The sequence below is a fragment of the Trachypithecus francoisi genome, unplaced genomic scaffold (genome assembly GCF_009764315.1).
Source record: "Trachypithecus francoisi isolate TF-2019V2 unplaced genomic scaffold, Tfra_2.0 Lachesis_group16, whole genome shotgun sequence".
Lineage (NCBI taxonomy): Eukaryota > Metazoa > Chordata > Mammalia > Primates > Cercopithecidae > Trachypithecus > Trachypithecus francoisi.
In genome coordinates, this window is record NW_022681461.1 from 75,499,105 (window position 1) to 75,526,389 (window position 27,285).

General features: G+C 37.1%; 1 protein-coding gene across 1 annotated transcript in view; it reads left to right on the forward strand.

Moving 5' to 3' along the window:
• SVEP1 (sushi, von Willebrand factor type A, EGF and pentraxin domain containing 1) overlaps nt 1-27,285 on the forward strand; it is a 232,835-nt gene that overhangs the window by 53,893 nt on the left and 151,657 nt on the right. Inside the window, exons 4-5 of the mRNA XM_033237844.1 lie at nt 18,043-18,201; nt 19,010-19,189. Coding sequence (XP_033093735.1) covers nt 18,043-18,201; nt 19,010-19,189 — 339 coding nt within the window. The remainder of the gene's footprint in view (nt 1-18,042; nt 18,202-19,009; nt 19,190-27,285) is intronic.

Genomic DNA, 27,285 nt, shown 5'->3' on the forward strand with positions numbered 1-27,285 from the left:
AACATCACAATTAAAAGAACTAGAGAGGCAAGAGCAAACACATTCAAAAGCTAGCAGAAGGCAAGAAATAACTAAGATCAGAGCAGAACTGAAGGAGATAGAGACACAAAAAACCCTCCAAAAAATCAATGAATCCAGGAGTTGGTTTTTTGAAAAGATCAACAAAATTGACAGACCGCTAGCAAGACTAATGAAGAAGAAAAGAGAGAAGAATCAAATAGACGCAATAAAAAATGATAAAGCGGATATCACCACGGACCCCACAGAAATACAAACTACCATCAGAGAATACTATAAACACCTCTACGCAAATCAACTAGAAAGAAATGGATAATTTCCTGGACACTTACACGCTCCCAAGACTAAACCAGGAAGAAGTTGAATCCCTGAATACACCAATAGCAGGCTCTGAAATTGAGGCAATTATTAATAGCCTACCCACGAAAAAAAGTCCAGGACCAGATGGATTCACAGCTGAATTCTACCAGAGGTACAAGGAGGAGCTGGTAGCATTCCTTCTGAAACTATTCCAATCAATAGAAAAAGAGGGAATCCTCCCTAACTCATTTTGTGTGGCCAACATCACCCTGATACCAAAGCCTGGCAGAGACACAACAGAAAAAGAAAATTTTAGACCAATATCCCTGATGAACATCGATGCAAAAATCTTCAATAAAATACTGGCAAACTGGATTCAGCAGCACATCAAAAAGCTTATCCATCATGATCAAGTGGGCTTCATCCCTGGGATGCAAGGCTGGTTCAACATTGACAAATCAATAAACGTAATCCAGCATATAAACAGAACCAAAGACAGAACCACATGATTATCTCAATAGATGCAGAAAAGGCTTTTGACAAAATTCAACAGCCCTTCATGCTAAAAACGCTCAATAAATTCGGTATTGATGGAACGTACCTCAAAATAATAAGAGCTATTTATGACAAACCCACAGTCAATATCATACTGAATGGGCAAAAACTGGAAAAATTCCCTTTGAAAACTGGCACAAGACAGGGATGCCCTCTCTCACCACTCCTATTCAACATAGTGTTGGAAGTTCTGGCTAGGGCAATCAGGCAAGAGAAACAAATCAGGGTATCCAGTTAGGAAAAGAAGAAGTCAAATTGTCCCTGTTTGCAGATGACATGATTGTATATTTAGAAAACCCCATTGTCTCAGCCCAAAATCTCCTTCAGCTGATAAGCAACTTCAGCAAAGTCTCAGGATACAAAATTAATGTGCAAAAATCACAAGCATTCTTATACACCAAACAGAGAGCCAAATCAGGAATGAACTTCCATTCACAATTGCTTCAAAGAGAATAAAATACCTAGGAATCCAACTTACAAGGAATGTCAAGGACCTCTTCAAGGAGAACTACAAACCACTGCTCAGTGAAATCAAAGAGGACACTAACAAATGGAAGAACATACCATGCTCATGGATAGGAAGAATCAATATCATGAAAATGGCCATACTGCCCAAGGTTATTTATAGATTCAATGCCATCTCCATCAAGCTACCAATGAGTTTCTTCACAGAATTGGAAAAAACGGCTTTAAAGTTCATATGGAACCAAAAAAGAGCCCGCATTGCCAAGACAATCCTAAGTCATAAGAACAAAGCTGGAGGCATCACGCTACCTGACTTCAAACTATACTACAAGGCTACAGTAACCAAAACAGCATGGTACTGGTACCAAAACAGAGATATAGACCAATGGAACAGAACAGAGTCCTCAGAAATAATACCACACATCTACAGCCATCTGATCTTGACAAACTGAGAGAAACAAGAAATGGGGAAAGTATTCCCTATTTAATAAATGGTGCTGGGAAAATTGGCTAGCCATAAGTAGAAAGCTGAAACTGGATCCTTTCCTTACTCCTTATATGAAAATTAATTCAAGATGGATTAGAGACTTAAATGTTAGACCTAATACCATAAAAACCCTAGAAGAAAATCTAGGTAGTACCATTCAGGACATAGGCATGGGCAAGGACTTCATGTCTAAAACACCAAAAGCAATGGCAGCAAAAGCCAAAATTGACAAATGGGATCTAATTAAACTAAAGAGCTTCTGCATAGCAAAAGAAACTACCATCAGAGTGAACAGGCAACCTACAGAATGGGAGAAAATTTTGCAACCTACTCATCTGACAAAGGGCTAATATCCAGAATCTACAGAGAACTCAAATTTACAAGAAAAAAAAACCCCATCAAAAGGTGGGCAAAGGATATGAACAGACATTTCTCAAAAGAAGACATTCATACAGCCAACAGACACATGAAAGAATGCTCATCATCACTGGCCATCAGAGAGATGCAAATCAAAGCCACAGTGAGATACCATCTCACACCAGTTAGAATGGCAATCATTAAAAAGTCAGGAAACAGCAGGTGCTGGAGAGGATGTGGAGAAATAGGAACACTTTTACAGTGTTGGTGGCATTGTAAACTAGTTCAACCATTATGGAAAACAGTATGGCAATTCCTCAAGGATCTAGAACTAGATGTACCATATGACCCAGCCATCCCACTACTGGGTATATACCCAAAGGATTATAAATCATGCTGGTATAAAAACACATGCACACGCATGTTTATTGCAGCACTATTCACAATAGCAAAGACTTGGAATCAACCCAAATGTCCATCTGTGACAGACTGGATTAAGAAAATGTGGCACATATACACCATGAAATATTATGCAGCCATAAAAAAGGATGAGTTTGCATCCTTTGTCGGGACATGGATGCAGCTGGAAACCATCATTCTTAGCAAACTATCACAAGAACAGAAAACCAAACACCGCATGTTCTCACTCATAGGTGGGAACTCAACAATGACATCACTTGGACTCGGGAAGGGGAACATCACACATTGGGGCCTATCGTGAGGAGGGGGCAGGGGGAGGGATTGCATTGGGAGTTATACCTGATATAAATGACGAATTGATGGGTGCGGACGAGTTGATGGGTGCAGCACACCAACATGGCACAAGTATACATATGTAACAAACCTGCACGTTATGCAGATGTACCCTAGAACTTAAAGTATAATAAAAAAATAAAAATAAATAAAAAAATTAAAAAAATAAAGCGCATCTAAACTGAAAAAGTGGAAGTCAAACTAACTCTGCTAATGATATGATTTTATACCTAAAAACACTAAAGAGTCCTCCAGAAGAATCCTAGATTTGATCAATGAATTTAGTAAAGTCTCAGATTACAAAATCAATATACACAAATCAATAGCCCTGCTATACACCACCAACAACAATCACGCTGAAAATCAAATCAATAACTCAATCTCTTTTACAATAGTAACGAAAAAACAAACCTAGGAATATACTTAACCAAGTAGGTGAGCCATCTCTACAAGGATAACTACAAAACACTGATAAAAGAAACCATAGATGACACAAACAAATGGAAAAACATCCCATGCTTATTAATTGGAAGAATCGACATAAGGAAAATGACCATACTGCTCAATGTAATGTACAGATTCAATGCAATTTCTATCAAAATAACAATGTCATTTTTCACAGAATAAAAAAAAAAAATCTTAAAATTCATACAGAACCAAATAAGAGCCCAAAGAGCCAAAGCAAAAAGAACAAATATAGAGGCATCACATTACTCAACTTCAAATTACACTACAAAGATATAGTAACCAAAACAGCATGGTACTGGCATAAAAGTATATATATAGACCAATGTAACAGAATAGAGAACCCAGGAATAAAGCTAAATACAACCAACTGATGTTCAACAAAGCAGACAAAAATATACACACTGGGGAAAGGACACCCTATTCAATAACTGGTGCTGGGAAAATTGGCTAGCCACATGTAGAAGAATGAAATTTGATCCCTGTCTCTCATCATGTAAAAATATTAACTCAAAATGGATTAAAGACTTAAATGTAAGATCGAAAACCCTGAAAATTCTACAGTTAAACCTAGGAAAAACTCTCCTGGACATTGACCTAGGCAAAGAATTTATGACTAAGACTCCAAAAGCAGATGCAACAAAAATGAAAATTAATAAATTAAAAATTAAAATTAATTTTTAAAATTAATAAATGTAATTTAAATTTTAATTTAAAAATTAATACATTTAATTTAATAAGTTGATTTTTAAGCTTCTGCATAGCCATAATTATAATAATCACAGTAAACAACCTACAGAATGGGAGAAAATATTTGCAAACTATGGACCTGACAAAGGACTAATATCTAGAATACAGAAGGAATTCAAACAAATCAGCAAGGAAAACAAACAAACAAACAATCTCATTAAAAAGTAGACAATCAACTTAGACATTTCTCAAGGAAGATATACAAATGGCCAACAAACATATGAAAAATGCTCAAAATCACTAATTATGAGGGAAATACAGATTAAAACCACAATGAGATACCAGTTTACTCCAGCCAGAATGGCCATTATTAAAAAGTCAAAACACAAAAGATGTTGTCATGGATATGGTGAAAAGGAACACTTACATACTGCCAGTGGAAACGTAAAGTAGTAAAACCTCTATGGAAAACAGTATGGAGATTTCTCAAAAAGCTAAAAGTGGATCTACCATTCAGTGCCACTACTGGGTATCTCTACAATGGAAAGGAAGCCATTACATAAAGAAGATAAACGTGTATGTTTATCACAGCATAATTCACAATTGCAAAGATACGGAATCAACCTAAGTGCCCATCAATTGATGAGTGGCTAAAGAAAAAAATATATATATGTATATATATACACACACATACACATACACACACCATGGAAAATGTATACACACACACATACCATGGAATACTATTCAGCCATAAAATGAATGAAATAATGTCTTTTGCAGCAACTTTGAAGGAACTGGAGACCATTATCCTAGGTGAAGTAACTCAGGAATGGAAAACCAAATACCACGTTCTCACTTATAAGCGGGAGCTAAGCTGTGGGTATGCAAAAGCATACAGTGTGGTATAATGGACATTGGAGAGTCAGAAGTGGGGAGAGTGGGAGGGGAGTGAGGGATAAAAAAATGCCTAGTAATTTTTTATAATCGTATATGATATACACTATTTTAGTGATGTGTACACTAAAACCCTAGAGTTAATATAATTCATCCATGGAACAAAAACCCACTTGTACCCCTAAAGCTATTGAAAAAAATTTTTTTTGTGAAATTCACATAAGAAAATTACAAATGGGCAATAAACATAAGTAAATATGCACAATCTCACTAATAATGGACAAATACAAATTAAAATGAAAATATTTCTGAGCCATAATATTGGCAAACATTAATTGATACTTTCCTTTAATTAAGGCTGTAGGTAATTAGGAAGTTTCATACAATGATGATGGAAGTATAAATTAGTGAATCCTTTATGGAGCACAATTTTTACATTTTTATCAAAATATTAAAAATTCATACTATTCACCTCATTAATTTTTAGGAATCAATCATTAAAGAAAAAATAAAATCCTTTAAAAATACAGTTTCTCTACTTTGAATATTTCTGGATGTAACTTGAAATTTTCCTTCCCTGTCTTCTGCTTTTAAAAAATGTTTTTTTATTACGTTTTTTCTTTTGAAATAATTATAGAGTCACATGCAATTTTAAGAAGTAATATACAGAGATCCTGTATATCCTTTCCTGCTTTAAAGGATATCCTCTATATCCTTTTCCCCAATGGTAACATCTTGAGATACTATAGTACAGTTTCTCAAACAGGATATTGACATTGATATGGTTACAATACAGAACATTTCTGCCACCACAAGAATCCTTTTGTTGCTCTTTTAGAGCCGCAGTCACTTCCGGCCAACCCATAGCCACCACCTCCACTTTTAACCTATTGCAACCACTAATATATTCTCTATTTCTATAATTGTGTCATTTCATGAATGTTATATAAATGGAGCCATGCAGAATGTGACATTTTGAGCCTGGCTTTTTTCACATGGCATAATTCTCTAGAGATTTTTTCCAGATGGTTGTGTGTACCAATAATTCATTTCTTTTTATTGCTGGGTAGTATTTCATAGTATAAATGTACCACAGTTTAACCATTTGCCTGTTGAAGGACATCTGGATTGTTTCCAGGTTTTGGCTTTTATGAATAAAGCTGCTATAAACATTCATGTATAGGTTTTAATGTGAACATAAGTCTTTAATTCACTGGGCTAAATGCCCAGGAATATAATTGTGGGATTGCACAGTAGTTGCATATTTTTGTTTAAGAACCTGCTAAAATGTATTCCAGAGTGGCTGAACTACTTTAAAATTTCCATCAGAAACGTATGAGTGATCCAGTTTCTCTGCCTCCTTGACAGCACTTGGTGTTGTCACTATTTTTTATTTTAGCTATTCTGATAGGTGTTTGGTTTTAAATTGCATGTCTCCAGTGACTAATGATGTTAAACATCTTTTTATATGTTTATTTGCCATCTATATCTTTTCTTCAGTGAACTGTCTCCTCATGTCTTTTGTTCATTGTCTAATTGTTGTTTTTGTTTTTCTACTTTTAAGTTATGAGAGTTCTTTACATAGTCTACATACTAGTCCTATGTCAGATATGTAGGTTGAAAATATTTTCTTCCATTCTGTGGGTTGACTTTTATTTCTTCTATGAGAGGCTTTTACAGAGCAAACATTTTTAAGTTTGAAGTACATTTATCAATTTTATTTCTATGAATTGTGCTTTTGGTGTGAAGTCTAAGAACTCTTTGGCTATTATTGGTTCCTGAAGATTTTCTCCTATGTTTGTTTCTAAAAGCTTTACAGTTTTATATTTTATACTTAAATCCATGATATTTTGACATAATTTTTGTATAAGGTTTGAGACTTAGGTTAAGGTTAATTATTGTACTTATGGATGTCTGTTTGTTTCAGAACCATTTCTTGCAAAGACTATTTTTCCTCTATTAAATTGTTTTTGCACTTTGGTTAAAAATCAGCCAGGTGTAGATGACAGGTTGATGGGTGCAGCAAACCATCATGGCACATGTATACCTATGTAACAAACCTGCACATTCTGCACATGTATCCCAGAACTTAAAGTATAATTTTTTTAAAAAGTAAAAAAAAAATCAGCCAGGTACATTAGTTTAGCTGTATTTCTGGATTGCTCTTCTCTTCTGTTGATCTGTCAATACCACATAGTCTTGATTATTATAGCTATATAATAAGTCTTGAAAGCGAGTAGACTAATTCCTTCCACTGTATTCTTCTTTATGATAATTGTCTTAGCTGATTTTAATTTCTTTGCCTTCCTATACAAATTTTAGAGTAATATTGTCTACATTTTAAAAAATCTTCTTGGAATTTTCCTAGGAGTTTTATTATATCTGTATATTAATTATGGAAGAATTAACATTTTTACTATGTTGAACTTTCTAATCCACAAACATGATATATTAATTTAGATATTTGATTTCCTTTCAGCATTGTATAGTATATAAGTTTTGTACATTGTTACATTTCTACCTAAATGCTTTATTATTTTTAAGCAATTTTAAATAATTGTAAACATATTTTTAATTTCAGTGCCCACATGTTCACTGCTAGTACATAGAAACAATTGATTTGTGTTTGTTTCTCTTGTATCCTGTAACCTTGGTTAACTTACCTGTTCTAGGAGGGTTTTGGTTTTTTGCTTTTGGTAGAGTCCTTGTAATTTCTTATAGGGAGAATCACATCACTTATAAATAGGTTTAGTTTTATTTCTTCCTTCCTAATCTGAATACCTTTTATTTCATTTTCTTCCCTTACTATTCTGGTTGAACTTCCACTACTGTTTTAACAGAGAATTGCTTTATTTCCAACCATAAGGGAAAAACATTCAGACTTTCATTATTAAGAATAATATTATTTGTGGCTCACACCTGAAGTCCCAGCACTTTGGGAAGCCGAGGCAGGCAGATTGCCTGGGTCCAGGAGTTTGAGACCAGGCTGAGCAACATGGTAAAACCCCATCTCTACAAAAAGTACAAAAGTTAGTCAAGCATGGTGGTGCATACTGGTAGTCCTAGCTATGGCAACGAAGGTGAGAGAATCACTTGGGCCTGGGAGGTCAAGGTTGCAGTGAGCCATGACTGTGCCACTGCACTCCAGCCTGGGTGACAGAGTGAGACCTGCCTAAATAATAATAATAATAACAATTGTATGATTTTGAGGTTTCTCTTCATTGAATTGAGTAAATTCTCTTCTATTACTACTTTTCTGAGTGTTTTTATCATAAATTGGTGACAATTTTGTTTGCAGAAATTTTTCTTCATTGATTGTCATGACCTTGTGCATTTTCTTCTTTAGCCTGTTAATATTGTTAATATGATTACATTGATTGATTTCCAAATATTGAACCAGTCTTGCCTCCCTACAGTAAACCTGACTTAATCATGATGTATAATTCTTTTTACATATTGCTGAATTCTATTTGCTAATATTTTGTTAAGATTTTTTGTGTCTATATTTATAAGATATTGTTCTGCAGTTTTTTGTTCATTTATACTCTGCATCTCACTTAGGTATCAGGGTAACACTAGCTTGACAAAATGAATTTGGACATGTTCCCTCTTCTGTTTTTTGGAAGAAATTATGTAGAAGTGGTGCTGATTTTTTTTGGTAGATATTTGGCAAATGTTTGGTAGAGTTTTCCACTGAAATCATCTAGACCTGGATATTTTTTGGACATTTTAAAATTATGACTTCAACTTTCTTAACCATAGGGCTATTCAAATCATTTTTAATACTGTATGAATTATCATAGTTTATAATTTTTGATGAATTGGTCTGTTTCATTTGGGTTGTCAGATATGTAAGTAGAGCTGTGCATAGTATAGAGTATCTTTTCCATGTCCATGGAGTCTGCTTCCCTGATATTGGTAATTTGTGCCTTCTCTCTTTTTCTCTGTATCAGTTTTCCTAGATCAATTTTTTTATCTTTTCAAAATCATTATTCTATTAATTCTCTCTTTTTTCTGTTTTTAATTTTATTCATTTCTGCTCTTATATTTATTATTTCCTTCCCTCTGTTTAATTTGGGTTTATTTTGCTCTTCTTTTTCAAGGTTCTTTTTTTTTTTTTTTTTTTTTTTTTGAGACGGAGTCTCGCTCTGTCACCCAGGCTGGAGTGCAGTGGCTGGATCTCAGCTCACTGCAAGCTCCGCCTCCCGGGTTTATGCCATTCTCCTGCCTCAGCCTCCCGAGTAGCTGGGACTACAGGCGCCCGCCACCTTGCCCGGCTAGTTTTTTGTATTTTTTAGTAGAGACGGGGTTTCACCATGTTAGCCAGGATGGTCTCGATCTCCTAACCTCATGATCCGCCCGTCTCGGCCTCCCAAAGTGCTGGGATTACAGGCTTGAGCCACCGCGCCCGGCCTCAAGGTTCTTTAGGTGGGAACTTAGATTATCAATTTGAGACTTCTTCTTTTCTAATTTATGCATTTAGCACTATAAATTTCCCCTTCAACTTGCTACATCTGATATAACATACATTCCTTCTTTTCTTTCATTAATGTTTGCACAATGTATCTTTTTCTATAATTTTACTTTGAACTTGCCTATATTATGTTTAAGTGAGTTTCTTGTAGACAGCATATAGCTGGATCATGTTTTTAACCCTATTATCAATCCCTATCACTTAATTGGTATAGTTAGACTACTTATATTTGATGTAATTATTGATATGTTAGGGCTTAAGTCTGCCAGTTTATTTTTTGTTTTCTGTTTATTATCTCTGATTTTTGTTTCTCCATTTATATTTTTTTCTGTCTTCCTGTGGGTAAACTGAATGTTTTTTAGAATTTTATGATTGAATGAAAATAAAAATAATGTGACATAAATCATATACAAAATGCTATAGGCATTCAAAAATGTTTCCCATTAGTTGTGGGGGTGACAGGATTTGAACTTGGTTTGAATGATAGGATTTGGACAGTTAGAAATTAAGACTTGCAGAGAATGAAAAGTATAAGCCTGTGATGGGGACTGGAGGTAGCTTGCATGGATGGGAAGGTAGGAAAAATCTATGGATAAAGTGGGATTCAAGGCAAGACAAGTAATAGTAAGGACTATATTCTAAATTGTACTGGGACTTGAATTTCAGGCTGAAGACATGGCCTTTGGTTAACTGGCAATAACGAGCTATTGAAGATCTTAGGGCAGGAAAGTGGCAAGATAAAAGCAGTGTTATAGGAATACTAATTTGGCACCTGTGGCTGAAAATCACTGAGTGCGAAGCAAAGTAGAAAAGGCAACGTATGTATGGAGGTTAGAGACAATCAAGGCGTAAAACAAAAAGGCTTTTAAATTAGTGTACCAATAATGGAAATGGATAACAACTGACATAATCCATATTTCCAAACCCCCACAGACCTTAATTTCTTATTGAATGTGAAGTAGAGAGTAAAGAAAGAAAAAAATCAAAGCCAACTATGGCCTGAATATTACTCATAAGTTACCACTCTTTATAGGACCCAAAGGGAAATACGTTTGACAATAAACACCAAACTACATTCAGAATCTTTTCTCCTTCCTAGCTGCTAAGATCGAGGGTCATTAGGGCTGACATATGCCAATTCTCTTTTTCTTTAGGACAGGCTAACATTCAGCAAGTATGCAACAATACAGTTGTAAAAGTTGTTAAAATCCCGAAATACTTACATGCTGGTTGGTAATATTGTTCAAGTCCCTTGAGTGCCTCTTTGCTGATCTGACCCCCTTTGCAGGCCCACTGGCCTATCCCACAATCCAGCATCTTATAAAGGTAACATCTGGCAGATAAGTTGGTATGCAGAACCTTGCTTTCCTGCTACAGAGGATGTCTGATCTCAGTGATCAACAATCACGCCCTTCTGAATTGTAGCTTTTTAAATGTTATCCCTGCCACAGATGGAGTTTTCTCCCAGAAGGCTCTCAAATTACTCACACAAATCAACTTCTGTTGGACCTACACAAGTCTGAATTCCAGGGATGGCTCTACTCTAGGTTCAAGTTGAAACCCTGTTGCACTGAAGTTCACAGACCTTCATATTTAAATAATTATCCACTGGTAGTTTTTAAAACTGTTAATACTCAGTGAAAATGAAGAGTACAGTAAGTCATGTACTTTCAGTCCTGATAATGGGAATATAAAATAGTTTAACAAGAGACCCGTGGGTTTAAAAAGTTAATATTCTTTTGCCTAAGAAAATTTTTTAAAAATGGATCAAATATTTAAGGGAACAAAATGTTTAGAGAAAAGCTGTTTAAGTTTGTAAAAAATTAGAATCAACCTAAGTGTCAAACATTAAAAGAGTAGTTAAACCAAACTTGTTTAGTAATTTTTTTCTCTTTCTTACATGATTCTGAGTTATTAGCTATTTTAGAAAATAAAAATAAGGTTAAAGATAATTCTAAAAAATCTCCAGAGGGCTTCTCCTAAAAGTACTTGCCAATGAAATTTTAATTATAAAAATCAGGATGATGTCACCTTTCTCATCCAGATGGTAAACACTTTAAGACAATAAAGAATACAGAGTTTTCAACAACAAGGGATTCATTTAAATGTTCCCTACACAGCCGGTTTTGATGTGTGAATATATGTGTGTATTTTTGAGTGTGTATTTCTGAATACACATATATTGATCCCCAACATATGAAAATTACTTTGCTGATGCAACCTCTTTTGTACACAGTCCTTTGAGGGTTTTGTTTTTTGATAGACTTGTCCTGATCCATCACTAATCTCCTGGCAAGTCTGAGCATGTGCTTACATTTGCAATATGGCATCCTGTAGTTAGGGTGCCATTTCCTGCCATGGCACCACACCAGAGTTCAAATGCACAACTTTGTCCAAATAGGCTGTACTCCAACCAAATAAGCTAACCAGACACAGGGAGAATGCCAGGCTGCTAATGCATTCTACACAGGTATGGATGTATAGAATTCAGGGCAGTTGAAAGTCTCCTCATCTAATTCATTGAGGAAAATAGAAAGGATCTTGGCTGCCTCATAAAAAGAAAGTCCCTATAGGCACACCTGGGTCCTTGTCTTATTTTTGAAAACATTGGTTCGACATGGAGAAAACACGTTCTCTTCTAGAGCAGTGTATTCCTACGTTGAAAATCTTAGCACAACTCTTTGTAGGAACAGATTCCTTATTCAGATCAAATCCATTAAGTCGAAAAGAGAATGCAGGCCCAGATTTTTGCTTGGTTTCTTACCTATTTGTAGCAGAAAGTAGAGCCTTGGTGTTGTACAACTCCAAAGAATGCCATTATTATTCACATAAACAGGCACACTTGAAGTTGTGGAGTGCACAGTCTAAATGCAGCTCATGCAACTGCCATAAAACTCTTTAAAGTGATTTGTTAACTTTTAAAGATGAATTGTGCGCTGGGCGCGGTGACTCAAGCCTGTAATCCCAGCACTTTGGGAGGCCGAGACGGGCGGATCACGAGGTCAGGAGATCGAGACCATCCTGGCTAACACGGTGAAACCCCGTCTCTACTAAAAATACAAAAACTAGCCGGGCGAGGTGGCGGGCACCTGTAGTCCCAGCTACTCGGGAGGCTGAGGCAGGAGAATGGCGTAAACCCGGGAGGCGGAGCTTGCAGTGAGCTGAGATCCGGCCACTGCACTACAGTCCGGGCGACAGAGCGAGACTCCTCCTCAAAAAATAAAAATAAAATAAAAAAAAAGATGAATTGTGCAAGGAAGTAAAGTCTCCTGATATTTATCAGGGTTTTTAAAAGTTAACCTAAGACATGTATGAGGAGAAATTTTGTAAAGTGTAAGTCACTGTCTAATATATGTTATTAATACTAAAACAGTCATCTAAGGAATTGATATTTAATGGGTAAGATATATTAGAGAGAGTGGAGATTTTTTTGTGTTTTACAAATTCCAAACTGATTGGTGTTTTATTTACTTCTGTCAAAGAATTGCATGGTCAGCTGAAGAAAAATCGAATGTTAGTACAATGTGATAACTTCAAGAATTCACACTTCCAGTAATAGTAGCTGATAACCGCCAAGATATTTCTGAAAAGAGAAAGTGCTTATTTTAACAACAACAAAAAGAACAATTAAGAAATAATATTTGGTACATTTCCAGGAAGGAAACATCTCATATTAAAAAGGGAAAACAATTCGTAGCCCTTTACGAAGACTTGTGAAACTTGTTCAAACCAAAGATGTATTTCATTTTTTTCAACTTTTGCTTAGTTTGGGATGAGGAATTTTCCCCCTTGGGAATCAAGGAAGTTGATTACACCTCTCCCACTAGAATTGTGCAATGCCTTTAAATAGTTCTCCTAAAGTCTGTTTTTCATTATCATTATGAATTTCACAATACATTTCCAAATGTACTTTTGGATATTTTTATTCAAAACTCTGTTCTCCAGTGTTTTAAAATCTTGATTATTCAAAAGATTTTGGAGAGTAATACTATAAGATTAAGTCCTTTTCATGCAGTATTATTTTAAAAAATAATTAATAAAATCTGTAGCCAGAATCTGACCATTCATATGGAGGATTTTTTAAGTTGCTTTTTAGTATTATTCTATTTATGGAATCATCTTATGTGAGCCTTGGAAAGATCATAGACATCCTTACTTGTAACTTCTGTATATTATAGTGAAAGAAAAAAAAGTCACTTGCCAGTGGCCCCATAGCTTGTTAGTGGAAGAGCCAAGATTGCAACTCAGTTGTCTTGACTCCAAGTCTAATGTCCTTTCACTTCATTCTGTTGTTAGTCTTCCTGACTTTACTACTCTCTTTGCACACCAAACCCACCCTCCACTCTCTAGCAGGGCTTGTTTTCTTTGCTCTTCTTTGATTGAGTGACTGCCAGCTCAGGCAACTGGCTGGACAATGGCCAGGTCAGGTACTTGGAAGACTCTTTGAACATATAGGAGCATATTTCCCACTGAGGGAATGAGAAACCTGTGTGTTACAAAGAGTGTGATGTGTGCCAGTGCAGAGGAATGGGCAGTGTATTCCGTGGGTTCCACGAGAAGACAACAAAATCTGTCTGAAGAAGTTAGAGAACCTTTAAATAATGAGTCTTGAAGGATGCTGGAGATTCACTCAGAGGCAGGAGGGCGGAAATGCAGAAGTGGAAGATAGGAAAGGGAAAGAAAGGAAGGTAATGTTTACCAAGCGCCAGAGCATCTATCTGGCACAACGAATCTGTAAAAGAAGTATAATTATCTCTTTTATGGTTGAGAAAATGAACAGTTGGGGACATTATTCTAACATTTCCCAAATGCCAACAACATGCCAGGCATTGTTGCTTTACTCACATGATTTCAATTAATCCTAACAACAACAACAAAAATGTACAAGGGAAGTACTACTCCTATTACACGTGAAGAAACCAAGCTACAGAGAAATGAAATAAATTGCTCAAACTCCCTGAAAATGTGGTGGGAGTCAGGGGAGGGGGGACACTACAAAACTAGGCACTGGTTGATCTTGAAGCAGGTTCTAACCAGCTTATGATATGCACTGGTTCATTGCAGCTGCAGAGGTAGGAAGGTTACAGACAGATCAAAGATATCTTTGTATTCCAGGCTAAAGAGAGAGGGTCTTATCTGGTTGGTACAACTTTTAGGTGGAAAATGATTTGACTGAATTTATAGTTTTGAAAAATGTTCAGGTCACCACATCTCAAATGGATTGAAGGGTAGAGGTAAGGCCAAGGAACTAGTAAGGAGGATGTTGTAAAAACCAAAAGAGAGATGATGAGGTCACATCTAAGATAAAAGTAATGTAGAAGATTTTTAGGGAATAAGAACCAAAGAACATATATTGAAGGAGATAGAGGAGGAATGAGGAATCAAAGTGGTCTCCAAGGTCAGAGAGCCAATAACCATGAAATGAAATCTATGATTTGAAGCTGGGCATGGTGGTATGTGCCTGTTGTCCTAGCTATTTGGGAGGCTGAGCTGGGAGGTTTGAGAGTTTGAGCGCAGCCTGGATAAAAAGCAAGATGGGGTCTACAAAAAACAAACAAAATATATGATTTGAGACAATACTCTCTTTTATAAATAACTGCGTTTACTTTTTTTTTTTCTTTTTGAGATGGCATCTTGCTCTGTCACCCAGGCTGGAGTGCAATGGTGTGATCTTGGCTCACTGCAACCTCTGCCTCGTGAGTTCAAACGATTCTCCTGCCTCAGCCTCCCAAGTAGCTGGGATTACAGGCACCTGCCACCACATCCAGCTAACTTTTGTATTTTTAATAGAGATGGGGTTTTGCCATGTTGGCCAGGTCAGTCTTAAACTCCTGACCTCAGATGATCCGCCCACCTTGACCTCCAAAAGTGCTGGGATTACAGGCATGAGCCACCCACTCCCGGGATAATTTTAAAAATATTTTTAAGAGACTGGTATAGCTGTGTTGCCCAGGCAGGTATTGAAACTCCTGGGCCCAGATAATCCTCCTGCCTCAGCCTCCCAAAGTGCTGGAATTATAGCCATGAGCCACCATGCCTGGACATAAAATAAAATGGCTTTGTTTTCTAAAGCTATGCACATCCTCGAATGTCTTTCTCTTCCCACTTACTTACCAATGACTTGCCCACATAATAAAATTTGGGGTTCATAATTTTTTTCACAAAGCTATATATCATATTCAGTTTTTTCCTGGCATTTGTTTTTGCAAAGAAAAAATGAAATATCAGTTTGATTTTCCCCTTTATGAGTATCTTAATTTTCTTTCCTATAAGTTTGCAATATTCTTCTTTCATCCTGGATATGACTTCTGTTAATTTTGCCTGGAATTTAATGAGTACTTTTGCATTAAAGCTCCAGGTTAGGAATATATCCTTGCATTAATATCACAACCATTACTTCTCTGTCTACACAATTCTCTTGTTCTGGAGTTATATGGCTTCTTTTTACTGGCCCAATGACAATTCTAATTTTGCATTTACATTTTAAACTTTCTTTTCTATCTCTCTACTTATCTAGATCATTTTCTTCTACAGCTGCTGACTTCTGTTTAAACGAAACCATGTTGTCTTTCATCTTTTTGAGGATCCTGATCAGATATTTACTGATATTTTTACAGAAAAAATTATACTATTAATATTCAGTAATATAAATAACTCAATGATTCAGTATTGCTAATACAATGCTTCAAAGTAATGTTTCCTTTATGCTAAATTATTTCTCATGTCTTATATCATTGTTACTATTTTTAAGTGTTTCCTTTATTCATAGTCACAAATCTAGCCAGATCTAGAATTCGCTACTATGTATCATGAGAAAATGGTATCTTTTGTTTTTAAAGAAAGTCAAGAATTTTAGATGCATGGCTTTTCAAATAATGACGTAATATGAATCCCACCTTTCAATATGATTTTTTATAGTTTTAGTAGATTACAATGATTTAGCTTTAGTATCCAAGGGGCCTGGGTTTGAATCATAGCACGTGTGGTGGTAAAGAGCATGGACTCTGGATCTGAATTGTCTGGATTCAAATCCTAGCTCTGCCACTTAACTCACTGTGTAACTATGACAAGTTACTTAAACTCTTAGTGGCTTTGTTTTCCTAACTACGAATGGGATTAATAACATTAGTTACTTCATAAGGTATTAGGAAGTTAACAAGATAATATATATGGAATAGTCCCTAGGACTTAGTGAATGGTATATATATATATTTGCTTTGAAATTCTATCTCTGTCACCCACTGAGTAACTTTAGTCATCATTGAATGTCTCTAAGCCTCCATTTTCTGATCTTTAAAATGGATATAATAATACTAATGAGATTAATGTAAATATTAATAATATTAATCTTGTAATGCTGCTTATTCATACCGTGAGGATTAAATGAGATAATTTATGTAAAATATCCCCACATAAATGCACACTGCTTGGTTGCAACTGTTATTTAATAGTAAAATGCAACCTGGGACTATGCCACATTTAACTGGCTTAACTGAGCATTGCAATTCTCTTGATTCCACAATTTCTCTATTATTAAATTTCTGAAATTTAAATTATTTTACAAATGCATAATTCCAGAGGGATTAAGTTACAAATTCAAAGCTACATTGTCTGTACAGAGAAAGATTTGAAGCAAGATCAATTAGATTCTGCTTTTAATCCTTTTTTTCCATGAGCCTGGGAAAAGCAGGGTCTTTAATTCTTTTTTGTACAAAAGGGCCTAGTTCCTGTCAGTTGGATTATGTTCCTCAAGTCCTTCACTTTCTCCTCATCCTTTCTCAAGGTCTTTGAACAGAAACAATGGGGTTTTTTGCATATCTGCAGTTATTCTCCTTTGCTAAGAGAGGGGCTGGGCCTCAGTGGTAGAGGTGAGCTACACAGGATGGAGGAGATGGGCTCTAGGGGACATCATACTTATCAAGATTTCTTTAATCTGTTGAGGATCATTGATTCCTCCTAATGACTTAATATAAGTTGCTATTTTGAATTTTCCCACAAATCAGCCCAGACATTTCCTGCTGTGTTGTGTTGTATTTGAAACTAATTGTGGGACATAAGAGGCCACTTCATACCTTGCAAATAACAAATGACATCATTCTTTAGAAAACAAAAAATGTTGGTTTCTCTCTTTGCTTGAATTATATTACTTTCTTCCTTTTTTTTTTTTTTTTTTTGAGACGGAGTTTTGCTCTTGTTGCCCAGGCTGGAGTGCAGTGGTGCAATCTCAGCTCCCTGCAACCTCTGCCTCCTGGGTTCAAGCGATTCTCCTGCCTCGGCCTCCTGAGTAGCTAGGATTATAGGCGCGCACCACCATGCCCAGCTAATTTTTTGTATTTTTAGTAGAGACAGGGTTTCATCATGTTGGCCAGGCTGGTCTTGAACTCCTGACCTCAGGCGATCCACCTACCTCAGCTTCCCAAAGTGTAGGGATCACAGGCGTGAGCCACCATACCCAGCTTACATCACTATTTCTATGGAAAGCTATTCTTTGGCTTTCTCTCCCATGTTAATTTCAAACGTTTTATTAACTACCAGCTAAGGTGCCACATAACGTGGACTTCTCTGGCTTGTCTGCCCACAGCTTGCCCGTCAGGGACATACAAACCTGAAGGTTCACCAGGAGGAATCAGCAGTTGCATTCCATGTCCTGATGAAAATCACACCTCTCCACCTGGAAGCACGTCCTCTGAAGACTGTGTCTGCAAAGAGGGATATAGGGCATCTGGCCAGACCTGTGAACGTGAGTCTCCCACTGTTGGAAAATAGGAAATGTAAAAGCTGATTTCTCTGAGAGAAATAGTGCTTGTGTTTGCATCCAATTCATTTAGAATGATCTTTAATGTTCTTTTCTGTAATCATATTTTTTGGGGGAATGGGATGATTTGCTTTTATAACATTCTTATCACAGAACACATCCCTGTCCTGCTCCAGTGAAAGGGGAACTGAGATGCTTGGGAATAACATCACCTTGAGATCAGAAAGGCTTAGTACCTGGAAAACATTTAAAATGAATCAAAAAAAGAAAAGCCACAATTTTAACAACAAATTTGAATAAAAATGAGCTCATCTTAGTCACATTTATCTTTGAAATAATATATTTGTATAAGTAAAGGGTCTCAGTATTTTTCATACCAAAAATTAAAAATATTGAAATAGCATATACCACGTACAAGAAGCTGTGGCTTTTGGGGGTTGTAGCAAATATACTTTGCTGCCTTATTTGTTCTTTATTTTGTTCTACCTTAGTCAAGAGGAAAAGTATCTAATGACATATAAAGGTAAAGAACTATAAAATAATTTTTTTAAAGCTTAAAAAATAATATTTAGTTTGTATTTAAAATTTAATTGGGAGTTAGTACCTAATAGGAATCAGATATAATGGTTCTTCTTCCAAATACGTACTTGAAAATCCATATGCAGTAAATGGAAATGCTGTAGGCAATTGACACATATGCATAAATGTCCCCTTGAAAGAAAAAGAAAAATACAGGATATGTCATAGACGAAAGTCTAACTTTGCTTTTCAATTTTATTTTTGTAAATGTTAGTTGTCCACTGCCCTGCCCTGAAGCCTCCTGAAAATGGTTACTTTATCCAAAACACTTGCAACAACCACTTCAATGCAGCCTGTGGGGTCCGATGTCACCCTGGATTTGACCTTGTGGGAAGCAGCATCATCTTGTGTCTACCCAATGGTTTGTGGTCCGGTTCAGAGAGCTACTGCAGAGGTATGCAAACTGCCAATTTACATTGTTTATTTATTGTCTTGCTTGATTTCCTTGATTTAAACTCTAGTAAACCATTCAGTTCTTCATTTCTTTTTGGATTTCATAGACCCCACACTACAGAAAGAGAAAAATTATAGGAAATTTGAAATCAGACCTACCAAGTTCAATTGACCACATAATTGTAAACTATGCCTTTTATATCCCTTTTATGAACAAACAAAGAAAAAGTTTGCCTGAGAAGTAAATGGACAGGTTACCCCAAACTTCAAATTTCAAGCCTCCAAGACATGGTATAAAGGAGAGTTTAGAATAATCGGAGTGGAAACTTTGATGCCTCCTGGAATTGTAGGACTTAAGGAATCACACAAGCATCCTGCAACAAGAGCAGTTAGCCAACTTGTAATCTCCAGCCTTTACTTCGGCTGGTCGACCTGTTATAGAAAGTAGAGAATTTGTCAACGTGAGAGCCCAAGGAGCCTATTCAGGCCAATAGAAAGTGGGCACCACCAATAGAATCTGAGGCTCCCATGTCAAATACAGAGAAGCAATAATAATAAAAAAAAAATATGTAGTGCCTCAATCTGCCTCCACTTGCCATCTTCAGGACCTACTTTCCTACTTCTTACAACTGTCACACAACCAACTTCCTAGGGTTTTACAAGTAGGGTTGGAAGAGGAGGATATTTAAGAAAAGGTAAGAGGGGGCCAAGCCAAGGGACTTGAGGACCTCCATCAGAATCCCTGACCACGAAGCTTCTCAGTACAGTATCTGCTCCCTACCTACGGTTGCCAGATGAAACACGGGATGCCAGTTAAATTTGAATTTTTGATAAATAAATAATATTTTAGTACATGTAGGTCCCCTTCAAGATTTGGAACCAACTTATACTAAAAAATTATTTGTTGATTTTCTGAAATTTAAATTTAACTGGGCATCCTGGTTCATCGGTTTGTTTGTTGCTAAATCTGGCAACCTTACTCCCACCACATCCCCTAGTCATTTTTTGGCAGAACACTTTGCTGAGGATTTGACTGCTCCAAAACTCCACAGATCAGCTGGATCACTGGTTTAAGATAAGTAGTTCTGTCTTCTGGTCTTTTCTTGGCATCCATATCCATAAAGTAGAACCACCTACTCATGACTCCAAGATCATTTGTGAATCCCAGGAGACATCTATGTTGGTACCAATTTGTTAGGTACCAATACTGAACTCATCTATAAATGTAAATTGCCCTACATGGTATCCCCAAAAGACAAGGAAAACTGAAAAGAATCAGCAGATTGAACAAAGGAGACCTGACAGAAAAGAAAGAAAAATGCAATCACTGAGATTCAAAGGCAACTACATTGCTAAAATAAGGCCAGGATTCTAAGCAATGAAAGAAATTTGAGAGTAAAAATATGTATTTGAAGTAAAAAAAAAAAAAAAAGGTTACTGACACAATGAATGGCCTTAGTTAGAAGTCACATTAATAATTAGAAAACCAACTCAAGAAATTCATTTGAAAGTCCATCAAAAAAATTCAGAGATAAAAATATGAAAGAATAAAGTAACATGAGAATAGTCACAGGAAGTAGACTCTTTTCACATGAGGAATCCAGAGAGAGAACAGAATGGAGGAGATGCACCAGTAGAAGATCTAAAGATATATCCCTGAACTGAAATTTTGAAAATATTCACAACCCAAATCTTGGATATTCAATTTAACATCACTTAGTAAGTGCCACAAAAAAATATTAAAAACAGATTTATGTCTGGAAATAATCTTAGTGAACTTTCTGAATGCCCTAGAAAAACAGAAAACTGTGTCCCTTTCATAGTTAGAAACAACACTACCTACCAAGGAGAAAGAATCAGATTAGCCTTAGGCTCCTTTGTTGGCCATTCTCAATGTTGGAAAATAAGACTATGTTGCCAGGATTCTGAGGGAAAAGAATAGATCCTAGATTTCTAAACTCAAGCAAGCTACTGTTCATGTGTGAAGGCAAAGGAAAGACATTTTCAGTCATGCAGCCTCAAATGGTAAAAAGTCACATACCATTACTGAAAAAATGAATCCTTGAAAACTTGTAAAATACATTTTTGTGAAGTCAATAGTTCTAAGTTCTGTGTAAAATCTTTACCCCTTCTTCCAAATACCTTATGGTAGAGCATGGGAAATACTACATTTTAACTTGCCACTCAGTAGCCTTCCAAAGAGGAGTAAGAAAATCAGAGAAGACTGCCCTTTCAGGATAAGGTCTGGCCCCTGCCTGTCGAGCCTCCACCCCCCATAAGCAAGCCTTGTGTGTGTGACCCTAAAGCTGTAAGAAATAACCATGCTCTCTCAGGAAGCCGGCCCTTTGAAGCTGTCCCCACAGCCTGGCTCTGCCTTTGCTCTGGGTCCTCTCAACCCTCCACTGCTGCCAACCTCCTCCTCCTGAATGGGATGACCTCTACATGTGCATCTGCATATGCAGATCTACCCCCACCCTTCATTATGTTTCTTATGCTATGTGTCAGGGTCAGTCAAGGAAGCACAGTCACCATGCATGTTATGGGATGAGAAATTTATTTCAGGAAATGGAGCTTACACAATTTTAGAAGGAGCTTGGAAACAGAAGAGGAGTGGGAGGATCACAGGAGTTCTTGACAAGTCAACTTGAGAGCCTGCCCAGTTTTTGAAGTGGAATTGCTAAGGAGAAACTCGTGGAAGGCCTAAGAGAAGCTTTACCTCTGTGTAGTTATGTTTCTGTGGCTCTGCAGCCAAGAACCTTGTAATGAACATGGGGCCACCACTGGTCATGGGATCAGCAGTGGGGACGTGGAATGAAGGCAAGCAAGGGCAAGCTGGAACTCCCTGGGCGTTACTCCATTTTTCTATCACTGACTCTGATGACAATGACCACTTCCTCACTTCTGCCTTCCAAAATCAAGTCCAAGTTCCTCTTTTGATCAACCCTAACTTGGAACCACAGTAAAGGGATTCTGGCAAACATATTTCCCAATGTAACTAATTTGTCGCAATACAAAGTGCCACACTTTTATTGGTAATTAACTTGTCTACCCCCTCTGCTAAACTGAATTCGTTATGAGCACAGAATATACTTTTGCTCCTCAATCATTGATTATACCTCTGGTGAATGAATGGAAACTTGAATTTAACAAATACAGATACCGATAAAGGTATACATTGATGTACATTGATAAATACAGTATATACATTGATGACCTGATTCTGTCATTCATATTAAAAACCATGCATGGGTGTGATGGCACAAGCTTGTAATCCCAGCTACTTAGGAGGCCAAGGCAGGAGGATCACTTGAACACAGGAGTTGGAGGCTGCAGTGAGCCATCACTGCACAACTGTCCTCCAGCCTGGGTGACAGATTGAGACCCTGTCTACAAAAAAGCATGCTTGTTCTCTTTTATGTAATTTCAATTTCAATTCCAATATAAATAAAATAATTTAAAGCAGAGTAAGGAGAGATGCTACAATTCAACTTCACCACCAAAGTTACTGCTAACCTACCAGTATACAAAGTTGTACTGAATGAAGGTACTTACCCAGGTCCTTACACTTTCACTAATGCTCAATGTATTTAGTTACATCAGATATTGTTCTATGAAACACATACTATATTTCACTAAATCTGCAACACATTTTTTAAAACATTTTAACATCTCTAAAATGGAGATGCATCTTAAAATCAGTGGCAGCAAACCCTTTAATTGGCATTACTGTTTCCTTGTTAGTGGCACATAAAATAATATTGTGTCTTACAATGGGGGATTCAGTGAAATATGGTGGTTAGGTAGGAATTCATTTCTGTTTCATAGTGGTTAGTATGGAGAAAGTAGTATATTTTTACAGATTTAATTATAAGAACAGTGAATAATTTTAGTTATATTACACTTTCTTAAAAATATTTGTAAGATTGAGGCAGAAATGAAAGGCCTGCATAAAATCTAAAGCCTTTTACAAATGTCATGTTACATTGTTAATGTTTTTGTGGATGTTGACTAATAATTGGTAAGCTTGATTCTCATTTCTCCTATGCACTTTTCATAAAGCACTTATACTCATTTTCAGTTTTATCTGAATTCTGCATTTCTTTCTAAACAGGAAAAGATTCTTTTGTGGTTTCTCAGTCTTAACTAAATAAACCTGAGAAAAAAGGTTCAACCGGCCGGGCACGGTGGCTCAAGCCTGTAATCCCAGCACTTTGGGAGGCCGAGGCGGGTGGATCACAAGGTCAGGAGATCGAGACCATCCTGGCTAACACGGTGAAACCCCGTCTATACTAAAAAATACAAAAAACTAGTCGGGCGAGGTGGCGGGCGCCTGTAGTCCCAGCTACTGGGGAGGCTGAGGCAGGAGAATGGCGTGAACCTGGGAGGCGGAGCTTGCAGTGAGCTGAGATCTGGCCACTGCACTCCAGCTTGGGCGACAGAGCAAGACTCCGTCTCAAAAAAAAAAAAAAAAAAGTGTGTTCCTATTAAAATGGTATCAAGTGTTCATTCTTGAGTGAAATGTTTAAGGACTAAATAGGAATCATTGCATATGCTTTGTTTTCACTGGGGAGCAATGGAAGTTTATTAATAGCAACATCTGAGAAGCAGTATAATTTGCATCTGTATGAGGCACCGACTCTAATTTATTATCAGTAATAAATCCATTTTGTCTCAGGTTAGGAAAGCTGGAGTCATCTTGGCAGTTTGTTGAAGCCAAAACATTGTTTAATATGGTTTTCCAAATTTTATACATCAGAATTTATCTGATTCACCTTTTAATCCTATCTTACACTTGGCATTGTGATACACATGAAGGACACACTCAATAAAAGTCAAAACACAGAAGACAAGATGTTTCCATGCACTTGGTAGACACAATAAAGATTCTATTTGCATAATGGACGCATTCAGGAAAAATTAAAACATGGAAGGTAAAATGTTTCTGATCATTTTTTATTAATACTTGACTTTGGTCCAAACCATTCCAGGGATAAAAGAGGCTAGGACTTATTATTTAATCTCTAATCTAACTCTTGCATTTTCTCTAAGGAGTAATCAATCCTAAACTTTTATTTAATGCACACAATATTGATGCTCTGCTGATTAATATAATTTGAATGGGTTCATTGTAGGATAAATTCAAAGTGACTTCAGTTGAATATGCACTTGAACATTTTGCCCCCAGCTTCCTTTCCTGATATTTTAAGATTGTCTTCAATATAACTAAATATATGCATGGTATGAACAATTGGCAAATGCAGAAAAGTAGAAGAAGAAAAAATATATCCCACCCAGAGTCTCAACAAAATTCTTGAGTCCCAAATGTTTTGTTCAAAAATCTTTAGAGATTGTTGTAAGAGCTCTCCAAGAGGAAACCGAACTTTATTCTTTTGCAGGGGTTATTTCTGTGTTTTGTACAATGCCCAATGCTTGTAGGATTCTATCTATAATCTATCAAGATTAATATATGTCCCCATCATTTGGCATATTCAACAGGCACTGACTCTTTTCTCCTCTCCAATCTCTGTTCGTGACTGGAATGTGCATGTCTTCTGACTGAGAGGGTGCATTTTCCATGGGTCTTGACAGCTCCCCCATCTTTCTCTTTCTTTTTCCCTGTTTATTCTTTCCCCTCCCCCTCCCCTACTCTCCTTTCCTACTCTGACTTCCCCTTTCCCTCACCCTGCTCTTCCTCTTCTCCTCTCCTCTTCATCTCTTCCACCTATGTTTCCCCTCCCTTTCTCTTTCCTTTCTTCTCCCCTCCTTTCTTCACTGCTTTTCCTTTCTCCTTTACACTCTTCCCTCCTTCCCCTGCTTGGAAACCCTGATTGGAGAGAATCTAAGTTAGAACTAGAGGAGAAGAAGTGTAGGACAAGACTATAAACTCTTTCTAGAGGGTTTTCTCTAAAGAGGAGAACACGGAACGTGATATATCAGAGGCTTCTGGAGAGTATGGGAACTGATGGAGTTAAAGCACTTGAAGGAGTGATCCCAGAAGGTAAGAGGTGATTGTCAGAGACTAGGAAACTTGGATTGGTGACAGCGAGGTCTAGAGGGCATGGCAATGGCAGAAGCTGAGATAAGGTGAAGGATATGATCGTTAGAAAAGAGATCATTCTGTAGGTTGCCTGTTCACTCTGATGATAGTTTCTTTTGCTGTGCAGAAGCTCTTTAGTTTAATTAGATCCCATTTGTCAATTTTGACTTTTATTGCCATTGCTTTTGGTGTTTTAGTCATGAGGTCTTTGCCCATGCCTGTGTCCTGAATGGTACTGCCTAGGTTTTCTTCTAGGGTTCACATAGCAAAGACTTGGAACCAACCCAAATGCCCACTAATGATAGACTGGATAAAGAAAATGTGGCACATATGCATCATGAAATACTATGCAGCCATAGGAAAAGATGAGTTCAAGGGACATGGGTGAAGCTGGAAACCATCATTCTCAGCAAAGTAACACAAGAATAGAAAACCAAACTTCTCATGTTCTCACTCATAAGTGGGAGTTAAACGATGAGAACACATGGACACAGGGAGGGGAATATCACACACCAGAGCCTGTCAGGGGGTAGGAGAGCTAGGGGAGGGATAACATTAGGAGAAATACTTAATGTAGATGATGGGTTGATGGGTGCAGCAAACCACCGTGGCACGTGTATACCTATGTAACAAACCTGCATGTTTTCCATATGTACCCCAGAACTTAAAGTATAATAAAAAAAAAAAAAAAGAGAGAGAGAGAAAAGAAGAGATCGGGAATATAACTCCAGGATACTGGAATGATCATTTACATACATAAAGAAGTCACTAAGGTGTGTGTGTATGTGTGTGAGAGAGAAGGAGAGAGAGAAAAAGGAGAGAGGAGAGAGAGAGAGACAGAGAATTTTAAAAAGGATATTGGATATATAATATGATACTTCAAAGGAGCTGGAAGCTTTTAGGAAGGAAGGAGAGAGAATGATGTGGGAAGACAATCAGGAGCAACAGAGACACCTCCTCACCTCCAGTCCCTGTTATAGAAGACAACACGATTTTTATTAAGGCAATCAAGTGAAGGAAAAGTAGCTCAAAAGGAATTTTAGGATATGAGTTGATTTACTGAAACCCACCGTTATTCCAGAAGGCAGGTCCGAGGGTCTGTGGGGATAGATTTGGAACACAGCTGTATGTGGATAACCCTGATGAATGAGGGATAACTAGGAAGACTTGGACTTTCTAAGAGATTGCCATCAACAGGAATATAGGGAATGATGGAATCAATGGAAATGGACTCTAACATACCTTGTTGGGTTTGAGTGGGCAGTTGGAGACTCTTACCAGGAAAACTCAGAGCACAGACATCATTTGGGAACCTGCAGAGGCTGGAGCAGTGTGAGCGCTCTCCGGTAGCTTCTCTGATGTAGTGTTGAGGACAGAGACTCAAAGGTGGCAGAATCGCGGAAATGCAGATTTCTCTGGATAACTCGTGGCACTTTTTCTTATGGTGATGTTGAGGCTGGCTGAGGTATGGGGGCGTTTTCAGCATCCACAGTTTAGCGAATATCCTTCCTACTGTTTTCTCATGGTGAATTCAAAGAAGATGAAGAAAACCATGTCACCAGTTATGCCTGCTCACTTCTCTGGCCAGGGGAATGTGCTCCTAGATACATGCTCTACCCCTGAGCACATTTGGAGCACACACACATCCCATGATCCAAGAGAGGGGAAAGATCTTTCCCTAAAAAATTAACAAAGGAAAAGTTAATGGATGCTGGGCAGATGGAATTAGAAATTGTGTATAGCTGGTATCAAGGACCCAAATAACAATGTCTTAAGCCAATTAAGCGTTCATTTTTCTTTTAACTAAAAGAAGGACAGAAGTAGATAATCCAAAGTTGGTGTAATAGCTCCACTGTCATCAGAGACCCAGACTTCCTATGCTTTTTGCTATACCATCATGGTGCATGATATGTTCCCATAGTATCATATACTTATACTCTAGTATGCTGGGCTACCATTCCTCATGTCTGTATTGTGGAAGAAAAGGAGAAGGGAGCAGGGAAGGGAAAGAAGTACTCTCAATTGAGACAGCCCCCTTTAAAAAGCTTTCCAAGAAGCCC